We start from the raw sequence: 20,718 nt of genomic DNA, 5'->3' as shown, positions 1-20,718 counted from the left end.
GACAAAGGACGCAAAAACATACAATGGGGTAAAGATAGTCTATTCAATCAATGGTGTTGGGAACATTGGACGGATACTTGCAAAAGAATAAAACTAGAACACCTTCTTACACCATACACAAGAATAAACTAAAAATATATTAAAGGCTTACTTAAATGTTAGACTCAAAACTATAAAAGTTGTAGAAGGAGCCCTGGCTGGTTTGGCTCAGTGGATTGAGTGCCAACCTGTGAACCAAAGGGTTGCCGGTTCAATTTCCCATCAGGGCACATGCCTGGGTTGTGGGCCAGGTCCCCAGAAGGGGGTGCATGAGAGGCAACCACACATTGATGTTTCCCTCTCTTTCTCCCTCCCTTCCTCCCTCTCTAACAATAAAGAAAATATTTTTTTAAAGTTGTAGAAGGAAACATAGGTAGTAAAATCTCAGGCACTTCTTGTAGCAATATTTTTTCTCTGATATATCTCCTCAAGCAAGGGAAACAAGAAAAAATAAGCAAATGGGACTACATCAAACTGAAAAGCTTTTGCATAGTGAAGGAAACCATCCACAAAATGAAAAGACAACCCACTGAATGGGAGAACATGTTCATCAATGACACATGTAATAAGGGGAAAATATCTAAAATTTATAAAGAACTTACACAACTCATCATCAAAAACACAATCCAATTAAAAATGGGCAAAGGTCTTGAATGGACCCTTCTTCAAAGAGGACATACAGATGGCCAATAGACATATGAAAAGATACTCAATATCACTAATCATCAGAGAAGTTCACACTGAAACCATAATGAGAACCACCTCATACCTATCAGAATAACTATCATCAGTAAATCAACAAACAAATGTTGGCAAGAACATGGAGAAAGGGGCACCCTCATGCATTGTTGGTGGGAATGAAGATTGGTATAGCCACTGTGGAAAGCAGTATGGAGTTACCTCAAAAAATAAAAAAATGGAGTTGCCTTATGACACAGCAATTCCACTTCTGGGAATATATCTGAAGAAACTCAAAAACACTGATTTGAAAGACTATATGCTCCCCTATGTTCACTGTGGCGCTATTTACAATGGTCAAGATTTGGAAGCAAACCAAGGGTCCATCAGTAGATGAGTGGATAAAAAAGCTGTGGTACACTTACACAATAGAATACTACTTGGCTGTAAAAAAGAAGGAATGCTTATGTTTTGCAACAGCATGGACAGACCTGGAGAAAATTATGCTAAGTGAAATAAGCCAGTCAGAGAAAGGCAAGTACCATATGATTTCACTTATATGTGAAATCTAATGAGAAAAACTAACAAACAAAATAGAAACAGACTTACAGATACGAAGAACAGACTGACAGCCATCAGAGGGAAAGGCGGATGGAGGGTCTGGGTGAAAAAGGTGAAGGGATTAAGCCCCCCCCAAAACACCCCAAACTCATAGACACAGACAACAGCATGGTGATTACCAGAGGGAAAGGCTGGGGGTGGGGGGAGGTAGAAGAGGGTAAAGAGGGGACAAATGAGTTAGGGTGGTGAGCACAAAACACAATATACAGATGATGTATATAGAACTGTACATCTGAAACCTATGTAATCTTATTAACCAATGTCACCCCAATAAGTTCAATAAAAAATAAAACAAGGAATGAAACATCATTGACTCTACATAACACTAATAAAAGTAATGATTAATTTAGGAGCTACGAGGTTCTGGTTAAGACACTGAACAAAGATAATGTGAAGGGCAGGAGAGTGATAGGGTAATAACAATATAGTGATTTTGAGTTTGTTCTGGAGAAGAAGGAGTATATTAATTTAACACTAGACTAGTTAAATATGTAAGTTAAAAAAAATAGAAAGAGAACATATATTTCCAAATCAGTACAGGGAAAAAGTAACAACGAATATTCTATCAGTTCAATAGAAGATATAAAAAAAATGCATAAAAAAGGATGACTAGGAAGGACAGATTTAGATGGTAGAAATAAATCCAAATATATGAGTATCAGAATAAAAGTAAGTAGCTTAAAGTTGGAATCCACCCATAAGCAACAACAAAACAAAGCATCCCAGAGTATATGAGATGGGGGAATATTCCCCAACTCATTTTGTAAAGTTGGTGTAATCTTGATGACACATATATATGGGGCCAGTGGTAGGTAGAAAGCCTTAAAGCCAATCTCAGTTCATGCAGTGGAATGTTAAATCCTAAACAAATCAAATCAAGTAATTTACAAAGAACACAGTATGACTCATTAGGTTAATCCTAGGAATAAAATGACAGTGCAACATTAGAATATGTTAATTATTTAACCTCATTAAAGTATGAAAGGAGGGAATATTTTTCTGCATCAATATTTTTAACTGATGCAGAAAAAGATTTGATAAAATCTTCCCTTTATAATAAAAGTTCTTTGCAAAAGGAATAGGAGGGAATTTCCTACCTATCTCCCCCTCCCTCTCTACCAAAGATTAGATATTATTTTTAATGGTAAAAATGTTAGAAGCACTCCCTCTAAATTCAGGGGGAAAGACAAGGCACTCTCTCTCCCGGCAATCTAACTCTGAATCCTACACCTCCATTAAGTGCTCCAGTTGTAGCACTTAAATGTCTTCTGACCAATTCACGTATAAGACCGTCTCCCTACTTTGACAGTGAGATCCTTGAAGGTGCCCATGCATCACACTGCCTTTGTATCTTCTGTGGCATTTTAGCACTATATTCAACCTACATCAGTTGTGTCATGAGCACATTTGATTGACTGACATCACGGAATGTCCTCTGAAGTGGTTTTTCAAATAACTTTTTTTTCTGATTGTAAAAGTAACAAAGCTACACTGTAGGGAACTTAAACAATTCAGAAAGTACAAAGAGGCTGAAAAATACCCTTGAACTTTCTTGCCAGAGATCACCACTATTGACAGTTTGGTGCATTTTTGTTCTGCACACATTTTAACACAGTGGAGCACAAACTCCTTAGGTGTCATTTTGTACCTTACTATCTTCTTTCTGTAGAAGCCTTTCCTCATAACCATAATAATGGTCACATAATGTTAAATATCACAACTTACCTAGGCATTTCCTTACTGTTGGATTACTGTGGTCATTTCTGTAAATGCTATTTTTGTGCATACGTATTTTTCTGTATTTTGGATTATTTTCTTAGGACAGGCCATTACATAATTTGTTTCCTCCAAACATTATTGTAACCCGCCAAGTATAGTGATCTTTTTTTTGACTGGGTCTCTCATCCTTCTGTGCTTCTCCCCCAACCCCCAACCTCTGGTTTAACTAGAGTGGGAAAAAGTAGAGGAGACAGGGGAAAAGAAATACATAAAAGTGGACTATTTTAGGCAGAAATCAGAGCCAAGGCCTTTGTTAGCTGAATTTTTCCCTTCACCTGATACCCTGAGACTCCCCGCCCCCTACCCCCACCAACTTCCCGCTTTCCCTCCGCCCTCTGTCTCCAGCAGTCTCTCACTTCTCCCCTAGACGACTGCTTGAGTAAAAAGAATTCTTACCATAATATTTCCAAGTTCTTATATTTTGTCTCTGTATAAGTCTGTTTGTGTTGCTTCTTCTTTCCAGTTGCTTGGTTAACATTTATGTTAGAAAGAGACTGAGAGCCTTTGTGACTCAGGGGCACTTGTCTCTCAGTAAGGCCATGAAGGTAGTTCAAGTCCATGTGGGAAAGAGTGTTGATGTGTAGCTGCTGGTATGAAACTCTTTTCTCTTCTTGGTCTTTGCGTCCTCTTTCTTTCCTAAAATCCGTCACCGAGTGATATCCAGTAGAGTGCCTATATAATATCTTGTCAGAAGTCTGCTCTGCTGAAGCAGACTTATTGGAGGCCACTTTGGGCTCCTGGCTTCCAAGTACACTTGAGTGGTGTAAATCATTCATAATCACAATTGTTTCATGCTCTGTGGAAGCATCGATGGGCTTATGTTGACTTTGTTGCTGTCTGGGAGTGTGTTTCTGGTGTCCCTGACGGACAACCAGCTCTCCGGTCACCAGAGATTTCAGGCCACGGCTGTGTTGCCGCTGTCTGCGACTCTGGTGTGCGGCTGGTCTTCTGGGAGGTTGCTCTCCGTCGGTTGCCTCGGAAGACTGACCTCGCGGTGCGGTACTGGGGTTTGCACTTTCATATTGGGACCAGTGCTCCTGAGGTAATTCCAAAAAGATATTTTTGGTTAATGTAAAAGCTAAAAGTTTGGCACTCTTCCCAAAATGTAAATTAGTGTTTTTTAAACTAGGAGTTGAGACTTCTAGGAAATTGAGCAGGGAATTGAAAGGAGATAAGGACTCAAGAGGATTTTTTTCCTAATTCAGTCAACGACAGGATAAGATAGCAGAGTGACTACTCCTGGAAATTTTAGATTATGAATTTTCTAGAAAGAAATAGGAGTTTAGAATGGGCTTTATATCAAGGACAAGCCTTTGACCTAAAATGTCATAAAATTAAGTGTTACCATGTTGGGCGGGTGGGCAGCAGGAGAAGCCTTTCCTCTGAAGAGCTGTAATACAAGTGTATTTTAATTAATATGAATATTTTAAAATATTAAGCAGAAAGAACACCAATGACCTGCTTTGCTAACCAGGTACAAGTTTAGTATGAGACACAGTGCCTTTATCAGCTCTCTTTACTCATATAGTTCAGAAGCTAGAAATGACCTCTTCACCAGATGAAACAAATCAGGTTTTATTTAGAGGTTTATCAGAGAGTGTGCGCCGTGATAGAACATCTGTGAAACCACAGGGGTGGCTTTGCTTCTGTCCCTTCATACGGCCTTACGTAGGCAATCAAAACGTGGGGGGAATATTTCAATTTCACAGTCATTATGCTTTTCACAGTCTTGTAACGACAAAATATGCTCCTGATGTAATAGATACATTATGTAACTATATTGTGCTAAGCCGTTTAGAAATATTTTCTGAGAATAAAGTACTCAGTACTTTGTGAAGAATTAGCTGAGTTAAGAGGCCTTTGGAAAGAATGATAAAATGCTTACTTAAAACAGTAGGATGCCCATATGCATCAGCATCTTATATACCTGCAACACATTTCTTCCTCCCTGAACACACATGTATAAGATCTCTGTGGTCTGTACTCATGAACGTTAGTCAAAATATGCAAGGTACCTGGATCATTTGAGAAAAAAAGCTTAAAGTAAATAAGTCATGTTTTTGTTTACGCTGTTTGTTTTAGCTCACTATAAAGAGTGATCGAAGTACTGGGATGAGTTATTTCCCATTGAAATAAGTGAACTCTTATTTCACTTTTCTGATACAATCGCTAAGACTTGTCCTATTCCTGCATGATATTAAGTGGTATTCTATTTTGAATGAAACCTCACTATAATGATAAGGTTGAGACTATTTAAAACAGTAATAAACAATATTACTTCTTACATTAGATTTCTAAGTAAGAATGGTTTATAATTTGAAATTTAGAGTATGTTCTTCTTAGGACTTGTGCTTTCTGGACAATTGGCCAAATTCTGATCAGTTCCTCTAAACTTTAACTTTGACCTGTGGTGCTGCAAAAAAGAAAACTTCCCTTTCTGTATTTCGATTATGATAGGTCCTGGCCAGAGTGTTGTCCCGATACACCAAGGTTATGGGTTTGATCCCCAGTCAGGGCACATACAAGAATCAACTGATGAATGAATCCATAAGTGAAACAACAAATTTCTCTCTCTCTCTCTCTCTCTCTCTCTCTCTCTCTCTTCTCTCTCAAATCAACTAAAACTTAAAAAAAAAAAAAAGACAGGTTCTTCCGTCCATGCAGTATATGGAGCTACAGGGGGGAAATGTGGGCAAGAAGGCTCTGCAAACAGCCCAAGAGCATCCATCCTTGTCATGGACGCTGAAGGGAACCGTACTGTACGGTTTGCAGGGCTGCTCTTGAAACACGGTGGCTCCCTCCATGACTGTCATGACTGCCCGTGAAGGGCAGAAAAGGCCCCCTTTGCTATGATCTATAAATATTGATTGATGCCGATAAGGTCATTCTTTTCAATATTTGTGCAGTCTTTTAATTGCTAGAAAACAGGTGACCAGAAACTTTTTCTGCTGCCACACAACTATACTTGTTTCAGTTCTCTCCTTATTCCCACCAAAAGAGAAGGAAAAAAACCTGGTAGGAATTTTTTTCCAAGGGCACCAGACCTGAAGCCTCAGGTCACCACTTGGCTTTGGTCACATTCTACCTCTGCTGCTGACAGTTCAGGTTACAATCGTATTCTTCACAGGGTGCTTGGTCAACAAGGCCACAGACTCATCATTTTATGAAAATTCAGTGGTCTCAAGTGTTAAATTTGCTATTCATGCAAATGTAAGAGCCTATAGGTGGTGTTTCAGTCCCCAGAGGGGAAGACATTTATGGCCTCGCTGTGGTTTCTCTGGCCTCCCCAGAAGCCTACTTGAGATCTGCATTCACCAAGGTTTATTACCCTACAGTGGAGGCATCAGGTGTCACTCCTTAGGTGGCAAGACCTGAGCTTCCCTACATTCACACACAAAGCGGTTCTCAGGCCATTTAATCTCCATCAGCACTGAAATCCTCTGTTTCATCGAGCTCTCACTGGGGCTCTTTTGTTACCAGCACGCACAATCAGCCCATACTCCATGCACTCAGAATAACTGCTTAATGGCAGTGGGTTTTCCTGCCACACACAGAGCAAGGTCCTCTGGCTGGACCGTTAGCATTGGGGAATCCTGATGCCTAATGCTACGATAACAATTTCTTAATAAGAGCCGTACCTAGTTACTAATGTTTGTTCACACTGTGCCATCCGGGGGGAGTTTGCCCCAACCCTGGGAAAGGGTACCCAGAGGCTCTCTCTTCCATGGATTTGCTGTTTGCATGTCGTAAGCACAGGGAGAATATATGCTCTGATCTCAACTTAGAAGTCCATCTGCTTTCAAACAAAACCCATTGTGCTCGTAAGGGGAGCACACATACAGCCTACTACCTCTCTGGCAGTTACCCTGATCAACCCTGGAGTCTTGAGTGCTGTGTCTGGGCTCCAAGATGAGTTCTGAGTAGAGAAGTTTCTGTTGTGTTTATTAACAATAAGGTTTTCAGTCAAGATGGTAGAGTAGCTAAACGCAGTACACTCATCCTCCCACGACCACATCAAAATTACAACTAAATTACAGAACAACCATCATCCAGAACCACCTGAAATATAGCTGAACAGAAGTCCTATAACAGAGGATATAAAGAAAAAAACCACAGACTGGTAGGACAAGCAGAGACATGAAATGGACTGGGTCCCACACCCACATGTGACAATTAAAAATCAGGAGGGATATACTAGATGTAGAGGTCCCCACTGAGGAGTGAGTGGTCCCAGTCCCATACCAGGTGCCCCAGCCCGGGCTTCCAGTGCCAGGAAGATAAGTCCCCATAACTTCTGGCTGTAAAAACCAGAGGCGACTGTGGCTCAGTGAGACAGAGGGCTTCTGGAGTCCCAGGCAATTCCTCCTAAAGGGCCTGCACACGGAACTTAGACTCATTAGCTCTGAGCTCCAGTGCTGGGGCAGCATCTTGAAAGGCACCAGGGACATACAGGGAGGAACTGAATTGTTTGGCATCAGGGTGAGAGCTGGGGACAGCTTTCTCCCAGATAGAAGTGCTGACAGAGGCCACTGTTCTTTACTAAGCCCTTCTCCCACACAGCCAGCAGGCAGGAGGGTCCCATATCTGAGTCTCCATCAACCTGGCTCACACTGTTTGCCCTGCCCTGGGGATTCCCTGAGACCCCTTCCACCCAACTTGTAGGGCCACCCAGGCTGTTTCCAGTGGCTTTTCCATACAAATGACTTGTCTTGGCTCATGTGTGGACTTTCCTAAAAGCTTTCAAATGCTCACAAGCCCCAAACAAGCAGGATCTGTCTTCAACATGCCCCATTCATCTTGCTAAATGGTCCTAGGTTCAGCTCTAGCAGCAGCTAGCCTTCGCAAGTGACACACTCAAGGGGCAGAGTTAGTGGCACCCCACTCCACTGAAATGAGTCCTTCTGTGTTGGGTTGGTCCTGCACAGCAGATCCTCCACTGTAGCTGTGGAAGTCTTTGAACCCAATAGGCCTGGAGATAAATCCCTCTCACTGATACGCTAACAGGAATCAAGGCTCAACTACAACAGGAGGTGCATACGGCCCACACCTGGAGTGTCCAGCTTGGCGGACTGGGAGCTTGTGCCACTAGGCCCTACAGGACGAACACTACATTGGGCCACTCTATCAGGACTGGGAGATATAGCAGCTCTAGAAACAAACACAGGAGGCAGCCAAAATTAGGAGACAAAAAACATGTCCCAAATGAAATAACAGAAAACTACTACAGAAAAATAACTAAACAAAATAGAAAAAAACAATTTACCACATGCAGAGTTCAAAACACTTGTAAGGATGCTCAATGAAACTAGGGGAAGAGTAGAGGAACTTACTGAGAACTTCAACAAAGAGACAGGAAACATAAAAAAAAGAGACAGAAAACATAAAAGAGAAAATGGCAGTCAAGATGGCAGCATAGGCAAATATGCCTCACCTCCTCACACAACCACATCAGAATTACAACTAAAATATAGAACAACCATCACTCAGAACCATCAGAAATTGAGTTGAATGGAAGCCTGACAACTACACAATTAGAGAAGCCACATTCATCTGGATTGGTAGGAGGGGCACAGACGCAGATCAGGCTGGTCCCACATTCACATGTGGTGGATAAAAATTCAGGAGGGATATGTCTGGAGTGAGGAGTCAGCCCCATACCAGGCCCCCCAGCCCAGGGTTCTAGTACCAGGAAGATAAGTCCCAATAGCTTCTGGCTGCAAAAACCAGCAGGGATTGTCAGTAGAAGAAACTTCAGGACTCCCAAGCAGTTCCCCTTAGAGAACCCACATACGGCCTTACTCAGACTCATTCCCTCTGAGCTCCAAGACCAGGGTAACAGCTTCAAAGGCACCAGTGGCATACAGGGAGAAACTGAAGTGTCTGGCATCAAGACAAGAGCTGAGGGGCAGCTTTCTCCCAAACAGAAAGGCAGGCAGAGGCCACTGTCCCTTTTCTGAACTCTCCTCCCACAGAGCCACAGAGCTGGCAGGTGGGTGCCATATCTGAGACTCCATCAACCTGGCTAACACTATTGGCCCCACCATAGAGATCCCCTGAGACTCCGTCCCACCCAACTTACTGGCCCACCCAGACTGTTAACCAAGACTTTTCTACATGAATGGCAGGTCTTGGCTCATGCTTCACAACTTCCTAAATCCTATTAAACAAGCAACAGCTGGCCTCAGTAAGTCACCAGCCCTCATACCTCTTACTAAGTGGCCACAGGCCCAGAACTAGCAGCAACTGGCCTAAATTCACAGCTTGGCTTCACCTGGGAACCACCAAGCCCATCTCAGATTGTTTTACAGGTCAGGCAGGGTGGCCCTGGGCAGAATACAGGTGGGGGCTGACCTTGGCCTGCACCACCTGGGAAACCCCAGAGCCTGCACACACAGTGGACAGCTACAGACCACATCAGGACGCCACCACCTTGCCCCTGCACTGCTGACCCTCCATGGAGAATGGAGGTTGGTGGTCAGCCAGTCCTTGAAGCTGACTGGCCTGAGTAAATCCTGTCCATTGACCTGCCAAGAGTAATGAAGGCTCAACTACAAGAAGAGAGTGTACTCAGCCCATGCAGAGGGCACACCTCAAGTACAAGCTTGGACAATAGGGGAGGCTGTTCCCCTGGACCCTACAGGACACCTACTACATTAGGCCACACTACCAAGACAGGGAGTCATAGCAGCTTTACCTAGTACATAGAAACAAACACAGAGAGGCTGCCAAAATGAGGAGAGAAACAAACATGGCCCAAATGAGAGAACAGATAAAAACTTGAGAAAAAGAGCCAAACGAAATGGAGATAAGCAATCTATTAGATGCAGAGTTCAAAACACTGGTTATAAGGATGCTCAAAAAACTTAGCGAGGACCTCAAGAGCATAAAAAAATCCAGTAAGAAATGAAGGATACGCTGATTGAAATAAAGAACAATTTAAAGGGAAATAACAGTAGAATAGATGAAGCTGATAGTCAAATCAATCATTTGGAACATTAAGGAAGCACAAGACAACCAATCCTAACAAGAAGAAGAAGAAAGAATTTAAAAAATAAAATAAACCCCCCCCCCATAGTGTAAGCAGCCTGTGGGACAACTTTAAGCACTCCAACATTCACTTCATAGGGGTGCCATAAGGAGAAGAGAAAGACCAAGAAATTGGAAATCTACTTGAAAAATAATGAAGGAAAACCTCCTTAATTTGGTGAAGGAAATGGACAAGCAAGTCCAGGAAGCACAGAGCTTTGAGATTAGTCAGAAATCCTCTCCACCTTTCACACTATCACTCCTTTTCCTTGCCTAGAAAGTCAAGAGTAATTTAAGAGTGTCAAGAAAGAAAATGTCCTAGTTCATTATTTTGATGTTTTACTTAATTGGACAAGTTTCTATTTCTTTTACTGACAGCATGCTCCTTGCTGGTGGGAGTTGGCTCCCTTGCACTGCACAGTGAGGGTTAGACCCATAGCTACGTACTGTGTCCAGTTCTGGGCACACAGTGGAAGTGGGGTTTGTAAAACTTGTGAAGATTCCCAGAGACACACAGAATGGGTTGGGACAACAAGATCTACATGGAAAGGTCAAGTGAAGAGGGATTCCTTGGCTTGTAAATAAGATGATAATTACCATCAATTATCAATATTTTATTTTTTTTTTTTTAAATATTTTTTTAGAGGAGGCAGAAAGGAGGAGGAGGAGAGGGAGAGAAACATGATCTATGGGCTGCCTCTTGTGTGCCCCCAACTTGGGATCTGGCTGCAACCCAGGCATGTCCCCTGACTAGGAATTGAACCAGTGACCTTTCAGTTCACAGATCAGCATTCAATCCACTGAGCTACACCAGTCAGGGCCAATTAGCAGTATTTTAAAAATGAAAATACATAGGTTTAAATAGTGTCAGGGACCTTGCTTCCATCCTATCATCTTTCTTTCCTTGTCTTATGTCTAGTTTCCCTCTCTCTCTCCCTCCCTCTCTCTTTTCAGCATGTAAATGTGTTTAAGACTCTCCTGTTACAAAAATGGAAGAATCCCTCACTTGATCGCACTCTCTTACTAAACCTCCTCTCTGGATCCACAGTCAGGCCTGGAAGGGCAGGCTGTGCTGGTCTTCATTTCCCCAGCTCTCCTCTGACCTCTGCCCCCGGGCAGAGCATCGATTCTCGCCCCCCACGGAAACTGCTCTGCTCAGGCCACCGGTTCCTTTTCAGTTGCTAAATCCTATGGGTTCCTTTTTTTTAACTTCTAATTTTTTCAGACTTTCAAAATTATTTTAAATTTACAGAAAAATGGCAAGAATAGCACAGAGAGTCTCCAGAGATTCTTATACAAAGATTCACCAGTATTGAACATTTTGCCACATTTTGGCATTCATTCTGTCTTCTCTCCATATATTGCTAGGTAGGCACACAAATACATTTATGCTATTGTTTATGCTATTGTTCAGTTTTTTTCTGAATCATTTGAAACTCACACATTTGAGATGCATATATATTCCCTTTTCATGGCACCTTTTTACTTGTCTTCTCTGCAGAGTTTGACCTTGTTCGCTAATTTTTCTTGTTTGAAATTTTCACGTCTCCAGTTTCATGACACCGGTTTATCCCGGTCAGCTTTCCACCTCTCTGGCCATCCCTTTGTAGACTCCCCTGTTGCTCTCCACCTCCACGTCTGCTCGCCCTTAAAATCCTGCCATTCTCTACAGGGCCCTGCTCTTGCCCCTTTTCACTTCTCCCACCATTTACAAGTCCTGGGGCATTTCAGCAATTCCGACAGCTTCAGTGCACCAGTGAATTCTAATGATGTAAATGTATTGCTAACTCAGATGTGTCTTCTGCATTCTGTGCCCAGATCAGATACAGGCAACTCCAAACCCAACATCAGGCCCACCCCCGTTCTTACGCCCCCTCCCTTTCAAGCCTGGCACCAAAGCCCTCCCGTTCTTCCTCAGTGGACGTGATATCACTAATCAGACACTTGGAAACAGATTTTCCTTTTGGGTCTGGCCATCAGCCTAGACTCAGATAAAACTATAAACTACTCTTTAGGTTTGGAATTCCTTTCATGGACATCTACATGGTGATGAGAGCAGGATTCCAAAGAAAACCACCCAGGACCACCCTGCAGACCCAGACCTGTGTTTGGTACCAGCAGGGGCCTGTTGTGTCCCACTGGCCTTGCGCTTCATGTTGGGTGACCTTGGGTGAGCTCACTCTTGGAATCCTGGACCTTCCTACTTTTGGTCCCAGGTCCTGACTTTATTTGAGCTGTTATTAGGAAATCCTCGAGGTGGCACTAAAAGATAAGGGTTGGTTGAATTGAGATTTACCCAGGAAAGGAGGAAGGGTTGGCTGTTTATGTTTCAGTCTTTCAATTGGGATTGCTTTCTGGGAGTCTGACTAAAACGACTCTTTGCTGGTTAAATGAGAGACTGAACTCATTCAGTTCCAAAGAAAAGGGGCACCTGCTCCTTCCAGCTCAAAGTTTGAGTATTCTTAGGTAACTAAGAATCGCTGTGGGGCGGGGCAGAGTCTGAGAAATCTCAAGGCATGAAGTGGTCCCATAGGGAATTCCAATGCACTGCAATGAAATAATTGACTTGTCTGGGAACATGCAATAAGGACTGGCCATCCAGTGATCCAAGTCCTCATGGTTGTGTTAGCCCGAGAGAGACCAAGGCACACAAGAAGGTTTGAGAGACTCAGGAGGTAAAAGTCTTGGAAGTCAACCCACAAGCAGAACACTGTAACCCACAACATAAATATTTTTAGAAGCTTATTCAAATTCCACTGAATTCAAAAGGGAATTAAATTCAAATGGGAAACTGTGTCTCCAGGCTGACAAGCCCCAACTGGGCAGCCACCTACAAGTATTTCTGGAGGACTTGCGTCCAATCCACACAGAGCTTTCATTCATCAGTATTTAAAGAAATTGAAAGATTAACTAAAAATGATATCAGCTAAAGATGGCTAAAATGGGGAACTTCTGATCTATTCCAATTGACTTTTCTGCATGCACAACTGGAAAAGGCCAGCTCTAATTAAATGAAATGAATGGGAGGCTTACTTTGTTTGAAAATTAGGAGCCTCAAGACAAGGCACAGATAAACTCTCTTCCCTCCAGGAAGTTAATTTGAAAATTTTAGAGACTGTCAATTGAAAAGGGCTTCCAAAGCTACTCAATGCAAACTGCCTATTCCTCCCCCTTTTCCAACGACTCCACTGTGTGCTCTGCCTTCCGAGCTCCCCTCTGTGGACTGACTCCCCTTCCCCCTGCTTCTCCCCTTTCTTCTCTCCCTTCTCTGCTGCCCTCACCTTCACCGACTAAAAAGGGAACTAAAAAATAACCTGACCTGCTGGGACAAACTAGAAAGACCAGAAATTCTGGTGGCTCCCTTTAGGGAAAAGCCAGTCTCAGGAAGGGGAGAACCAGCAATTATTGATACTGCTTTGATTAGGACAGAATGAAGAAATCTAACCAAAGATGTTCCTGATCCCCTCCCTCCAAGGCCCCTTCAGACTTGCTAAGGGATTTAACTATTAGAACCCACCGCCCTGGGTTTTCAGACTGGTCCCAAATGATACACCCATTCATTTCTGAGAGTAAAGCAACACAGTAGTTAAATAAGGCTTTTCGGGGGAAAAACCTGTAGATTTTTTTTTAAGACAAAGAGAAATAGACCAGGATGAATGCAGGGAATTAGCCAATTGGTTTCACCAAGTCATTTCTGAAATTTTCCCCCAAAAAAAGACAGGGATAGAAATTTCCCCCTAAAATCCAGCAATGCAGGTAAAGACCCGATGAAACCATACTTGATTTCTTTGAACACTTTATGAAAACTTTCAAACAACATTCACAACTGACTCCAGAGACTTTTAATAATCATCAAAATTATCCATTTCTCAAGTTGCCATTTTTGGGAAGGATTAGATGAAGAGTTTGTGATTCAGATTAAACAGCATAAATTAAACTGGCCTACGATGCAACTAATAAGCTAGCAGTTCTGGCTGATCAATTATCTAAAACTATTCAAAAGAAGGAAAAGGATAAAGCTACTAATCATGAATTTACAGCTCTAACAGTCAAGCCATCAGGTCAGACCTTCACAATGGACTTGCAACAAGGGGACAGAGAGTGCTTTTACTGTAACAAGCCAGGTATCTTCGGAAAGACTATGGAAAACTGAAATGGCTTTTAGAAAAAGAAAAGAAATAGAAGCAAGCATAGGGCTACTCCAAAAACTACAAGGGTACTTCCCCTTCCCCCTACCAATACTTTAGGGGAGGCTGAAATTATCATAAAGGGGAAACTTACCAAGGCTCTTTAACATACCAGGACTACTTCACCTGTTGCCCATTCTACCCAATCAAATTGCCCTCTCCCTCAGAGTGAAACTTCTAGACAAGTCGTAGGGATAGCTAACCAATCAGTGTCTGTTTTTACTTCAGAACCTGTTGCCTTTCAGCTCAGGGATGGTAGGGAGCAGCACATAGTTTTACTAGTCAAATCTGCCCCATTTCACCCGATAGGACAGGACTTTCTTGCAAATCATGACACCCACATAGCCTTTTCTCAAAAGGGCAAATGCAGCCCTGGCCAGGTGGCTCAGTTGGTTGGAGTGTCAGCTCATACACCAAGAGGTTGCAGGTTCAATTCCTAGTCAGTGAAAAAAAGGGGGGGGGCAATGTATTTAGAAGTAAATGAAATCAGGCATTGAATCAAGTGAGAAAATAATGATTTTAAAGAAAGCTCAAAAAGAGGAAACTAATCTTGAGGCTGAACATTTACTACAGGACATCCTTATGGAGCTCTGGGCTCTTTCTAGTGTGGATATTGGCAAGATGAAGTTAGCTGCTCATGTCAGAATAACTATTGACAATACGTTGCCTCCACTAGTATTTGTCAATATCCTTTGAGACCCAATGCACTGGCCATAATTAAGCCCATTATAAAATATTTATAAAAGAATACTCAAATAGAGAGCTTATAACTCATGCACAAGTCCCTGTAATACTCCTTCAAGTAAAGAAATCCAATGAGAAAGGCTAAGAATTTGTACAACATCTTAGAGCTGCAACAAAATTATTATTCCCAGACATCCTGTGGTCCCAAATCCACATACACTATTATCTACCTTTCCTGTGGATTGCCAGTATTTTTCAGTAATAGATTTACGTAGTGCCTTTTTCAGCATTTCTGTAGTAAAGAACAGTCAACACCTTTTTGCCTTCACTTGGAAAGGTTCCCAATTCACTGGGACAGTAACGTCCCAGGGATGTACAGAGTGTCCCACATATTTCTCTCAAAAACCAAAGGTTGATTTAAATGATACTGAATCTCCCAGAGATTCCACTTTGATTCAGTAGGGGGATGATTTACTTTTATGCTCCAGGATATCATTAGAGTTTCAAGAGGACACAATTTATTCATTATAAATAACATCTAGCCATAAAGGGTCATAAAGTCTTGAAAGATAAGACTTTCTTTTTGTTTACCCCAAGTAAAATACCTTTGCCACCTTCTATTATCTACTAATTAACCCCAAAAGACTCATAAGAATTCTAGCCTCTGCTCTTCCAATATCTAAGAAACAGCTTAGGGGATTTCTAGAGCTGACTGGATACTGTTGCAACTGGGTCTCAAATTTTTCATTGGTACCTCAACCTCTATCTGGATTATTAAAATCAGATCAGCCTGGTCCAGTCCAATGGACTCACCAAGGGAAACGAGATATAGAAGTTCTAAAGAAGGATATCTAAAGCTCACGCTTTGGAAGACTCGAAGCATAAACATTCTTCCTTTTATACACAAAAATAAAGGACATGCTTCAGGAGTTTTAACTCAGAAACATGGAGATCACGATAGACCTACAGGAATTAGAGCTCCCTCCTTGCATGCGGCCTGTCCCTGCTCAGCCACGTTCCAGGCTGTCTTCGAAGCACTCATTCTCCTCACTATGTCGAATCTTTACTGAACTCTTATCCCACTCAGGGCTTCCCCGTCAGTGGACTGGCTCCCATGAAGCACCGCTGCCTTCCTCATCTAATATCACTGTTCTCGATGTAACAGTCTTAACCCAGCAACTTTACTACTTTCTTTGCAGGACGAAGAAACCCACAATTGCACTTGTAGGAATGACTTACAGGGAACCCCTATTGATAACGCTGATTTAACTCGGCTGCAGATGGATCTTGTCTAAAAGATGAACGGGGGCATTAGCAAGCTGGATATTCAGTGACTTCCCTGGTGGACATAACTGAAAGTCCTCATCTACCCGAAGTAAGATCTGCTCCAGAAGCTGAATTAATGGTTCTAAGTCAAGCTTGTCAGTAGGTCAAAGATCAAATAGCCACTATATATTTTTTCTGCCTGACCTTTAAAAAAATTAAATAATTGCAGTGCCATGAGCTAATGATATTTGTAAGTTCTGAGTACAGTTCTGTAATGCTATGTGGATGTTGCATTGCAGGCTCACCACCCAAAGTCCAGTGTCTTTACATCACCATGTGTTTGACCCTCTTCACCCTCTTCATCCTTCCGCCACTCCCTTTCCCCTCTGATAACCTCCATGCTGTTGTCTGTGTCCGTGAGTTTGTTTCTTCATTTGTTGCTTTCTGTTTATGTCCCACCTATGAGTGAAATCCTATGGCTCTTGTCCTTTTAAATTTGACGTTTAGCTGAAAACAGCCAATATCTATGCTGATAGTTGCAATGCCTTTGGTGTAGTTCATGGAATGTTACAGACATCTGCCCTGTCGGTGACACTTACTTCCACCTATACTGAACGTCAAAAGCTCCTTGATGATGAGAAGCCACCAACAACTGAAGTAAAGACCTGCTCCCAAGAAACTGGACCAGGCCTGTGTTACCCCAGCCTTCACAGAGACTAACTTGAAGTTCTTGCCTTCATTCCTTGCTGACCTTCATTTATATTACAGGAAGGTTGTCAAAGATGATAACAAACCCAACCGGCTCCCTTTTCCTTGTCTCTCTTTCATTACTCTCTGTAATGCCTAAAAAAGTTTTAGATAAAACTTTCCCAAAGTTCTGCTACAGAAGGAAATTGGAGTGATTGTTGGATATGTCATCAAATTCCTAAATCAGTAAGAAACCAATACTTACCACTAGTTGCACCTGTTACTGACTTTGATACCATGCACAATGCCACTGTCTCCCCAACCCATATCCAACTTCACCTTTCAGGTAGAAACTATTCAAGAATGAGGAACATCGTCCATTGCTTTTCACTGTCCCCTGTCATCTCCACCAAATTTGAATTTAACTCTGCTCCCTCCCTGATGCCTTTCTCACTTGATCTCTATGTGTCTACATGACAAAATTGAAAAGAAAAATATAACCAAATATGTAAACTCATTCCTTCCATCAAATATCACCTCGATGGATTTTAGAAAACATGTATAATAAATGGCTCCACCCTTTATTGAAAGGGGTTCTCTCAATAATACCTGTGAATGATCCATAGACAAAGATACTCAGGTGGGGGAGGTAGATTGTGCTCCACCCACGTTAACTTTTATTCACGGCATAGAAGAAGATCCTTCTACTAAACGATGGGCACACTGATGTTTAGACAGTTGGCAAATGGAGGACTCTATTGGGGAGGGCAATTCATCACTCCTTTATCTATTCATAAAAATCCCCCAGCATTTCATAGGACTAATTATTTTAACAAAGAGCTATTTCAACAGAAGCAAAAACAGATCATAAGGCCTTAAAAGGAAATACCGGCTGGCTATCACGACAGTTTTGGATAAAGTATGCTTGGCGTGCCAATCCCAAGAGCCAGAATGTCTATCAGTAGGGATATGATTAAAAACTTATCTGCCACCATCAGAAAATTGCTAAAGAGATGGCTAAGACTGTTGCTGCATGACAAAAGTCTCTAAATTCTCTTGCTTGGATTGTCCTTGACAGTCACATAGCCCTTTACTATTTGCTGGCCAAACAAGGTGGAGTTTGTGCTGTTGCTCATACCACCTATTCCACATATATAAACAGCTGGGGGTGGAGGGGCGCGGGTAGAGACTTAATTAGAAAAGGTCACTCCACAAGCTAAATGACACCTGAAAAGAGAAAGGATGGCCCACTGCATGACTTGTTTAGCTGGCTACTTTCAGGGTTAAGAACATTGTTTTGATTTCTGTTAAAGAGTGTTGTGGTATTGGTAGGTTTGCTGATCCTTTTTGTAGCATTCAATTTCAAAGTCTATTGTCTTTTCCCCTGCCTGAAATCAGCTGCTCCTACTAAAATTATGGTGATGCAAAGAATAAAAAGGATCTATCAAGCACCATGTCCTTTTACTTAGGAATGATTCTTTTTCTGCTATACACAAATTGTGTGCATATCCTTTTGGATCAAGAAGATATGGGTTCACAAGGCTCATAAGTCTGACTACCTTTTGCCAACTGCACTTGATTTATTAATTAATGCATGTAGCTTACTCAGTAAGGTCAGATATCCATGTTAACACAAATGGAATCTGAAATGGCTGTAAGACAATGGCCAATTGTAATGGGTGTAAAGACCTATAGGACTCTTAGGGTCTCCCTGAGCTCTAGGAAATTTTAGATGGAAAGACAAATACCATATGATTTTACCTGTATGTGGAACATAATCAACAAAACAAACAAGCAAAAAATAACCAGAGACATTGAAATTAAGAACAAACTGACAGTAACCAGAGGGGAGGTGGGAGGGGATACTGGGGGGAAAAGGGAGGAGGGTTTTCAGGAACGTGTATAAAGGACATGTGGACAAAACCAAAGGGGGGTAGGATCAAGGATGGGAAGTGGGGATGGCTGGGGTAGCAGGGAGTGGTGGGGGAAAATGGATACAACTGTACTTGAACAACAATAACAAAATGTGGGGGAAAATAAGCAAGAAACTGTAACTTATCACACTGTATCAGGCATCTAGCTGAATCCTAAACTAAAATCTTCAATAATTCAACCAGCTGGTAAAAAATACTACTCTTAATAACACTTTCCAGTGGGAAGTAGGTGAGCATATTAAAGAAGATGGCAGTACACGGGAACTCGTCTTGCTGTCAGATTCTAAAAATCAAAGAGGTAGACAGTCATGCCCTCAAACTATGCGAAATTCTGAGTTCACCCAAGCCCGTCCTGTTGCATCTATCCCGACAAATGACAATGTATGGTTCATGGGGAAGGGCCATTTTTGGTGGGAAGGACTAGAAAATTCCTGTTATTCTAAGTCACTTCTATTGTAAGTACACTACATTTATATTAAATGCTGCAGGAATATAGTATAATACAGAGATTATAGGTAAAGAACTTTATCTCAGGCTAATAAAACATAAGAATATTAATACTGAAAATCAAATGTACTGAGAAATTGAACTCAATTCTCTCCATGAAGTTATTTCCATGGAGACTGGCCAGGAGAAAAATTAGAAATTTAGGTCATGAAATAGCTAGAAGTCTTCATTCGTTGGGCCAAACCTCTCATAAAGTACAGATGGCAATAGACTAAGGAGAAAAACACGTTGTTATTTTGGTAAAAACCATGACGACACCTGTCAAATGTTCTTCGACTGCCTGGGATGTACACCTCCCTCAAGATCATCCTTACCTAAAGCAGATTATGTTTTTAATGTATGTTATTGGACTACTGGTATTACTCCTCTTCCTGTTAGGTTAATGTTACATTGGACATGGAAGGATGAAGGGTAAAGTAAACAAGAAAACTCAGGTCATGGCAGCTCACAGGTTAGAAATGATCCAGAATGTTTGTCACAATGAAGGCCCACAGGACTGACTGCCTCCCATCTACCTGCCCTTTCCTCTTTTGGGAAAACTAGGCCTTAATTCACATCCCATGGATATAATCTTGTCCCATCCCCAACTGTCCTTGTTTCAACAAGAGAACACGGACACTAAGGCTTCCTTGGAATAAACTAAATCTTTCCGAGCCTTCCCAGCACCGTGGGACTACATTATCCCCAAATGGTTGGTCATTAAGGCATCATTCCAACTGATTCACGTCCAAAAGGGGAAATTGTAAATGAAAAGATGGCTACCTGGCAGGCCTAACAAGCACAACACCTGAAGGTAACCACACGGGATGTTCTGATCATAAAAATTCCTAACTGAGCTGCTTACAGGGAGAAATCCCGTCCTAGGCCTGTGTGGCAGAGAAATCTGTACCTGGAGCAAGCCCTGCCCATTGCTGTGCGCAGCTAGGATAGCACGCTCAAATGCCAGAATGATCTCTTCGCCAGACCTCCAGAGATAACAGGGGGACGGGACCCCAACATTCCTCATCATTATCTTTGTCTTTTCACTTTTTAATTGAATTTATTGGAGTGATGTTGGTTAATAAAATTACATAGTTTGCAGGTATCCAGTTCTATGTACATCATCTGTATGTTGTGTTTTGTGTTCACCAACCCACGTCATTTATCCCCCTTTACCCACTTCCACTTCCCTCCACCCCCTTCCCCTCTAATAATCACCATACTGTGGTCTGTCTTGAGTTTTGCCTTTTTTCCCCTCCTGCTTAATCCCTTTAACATTTTCACCCAGCCCCCAGCCCCCTCCCCTCTGACGGCTGTCAGTCTATTCTCTA

The 20,718-nt window shown here is 42.0% G+C and overlaps 1 protein-coding gene across 4 annotated transcripts in view; it reads right to left on the bottom strand.

Annotated features, from left to right (window-relative positions):
• The window catches only part of JHY (junctional cadherin complex regulator), an 80,467-nt gene that overhangs the window by 18,989 nt on the left and 40,760 nt on the right, over window positions 1-20,718 (bottom strand). For 3 of the 4 annotated variants that reach the window (XM_053928844.2, XM_045192917.3, XM_045192919.3), the window contains 2 exons: window positions 4,463-4,507; window positions 3,514-4,154 (listed from right to left, as the gene is read on the bottom strand). In XM_053928844.2, coding sequence (XP_053784819.1) covers window positions 3,514-4,154; window positions 4,463-4,507 — 686 coding nt within the window. The remainder of the gene's footprint in view (window positions 1-3,513; window positions 4,155-4,462; window positions 4,508-20,718) is intronic. The other variant, XM_045192920.3, reaches the window with a different exon arrangement.

The sequence above is a fragment of the Desmodus rotundus genome, chromosome 7 (assembly GCF_022682495.2).
Source record: "Desmodus rotundus isolate HL8 chromosome 7, HLdesRot8A.1, whole genome shotgun sequence".
Classification (NCBI taxonomy): Eukaryota; Metazoa; Chordata; class Mammalia; order Chiroptera; family Phyllostomidae; genus Desmodus; species Desmodus rotundus.
This window is presented reverse-complemented; position numbering and strand designations above follow the sequence as displayed.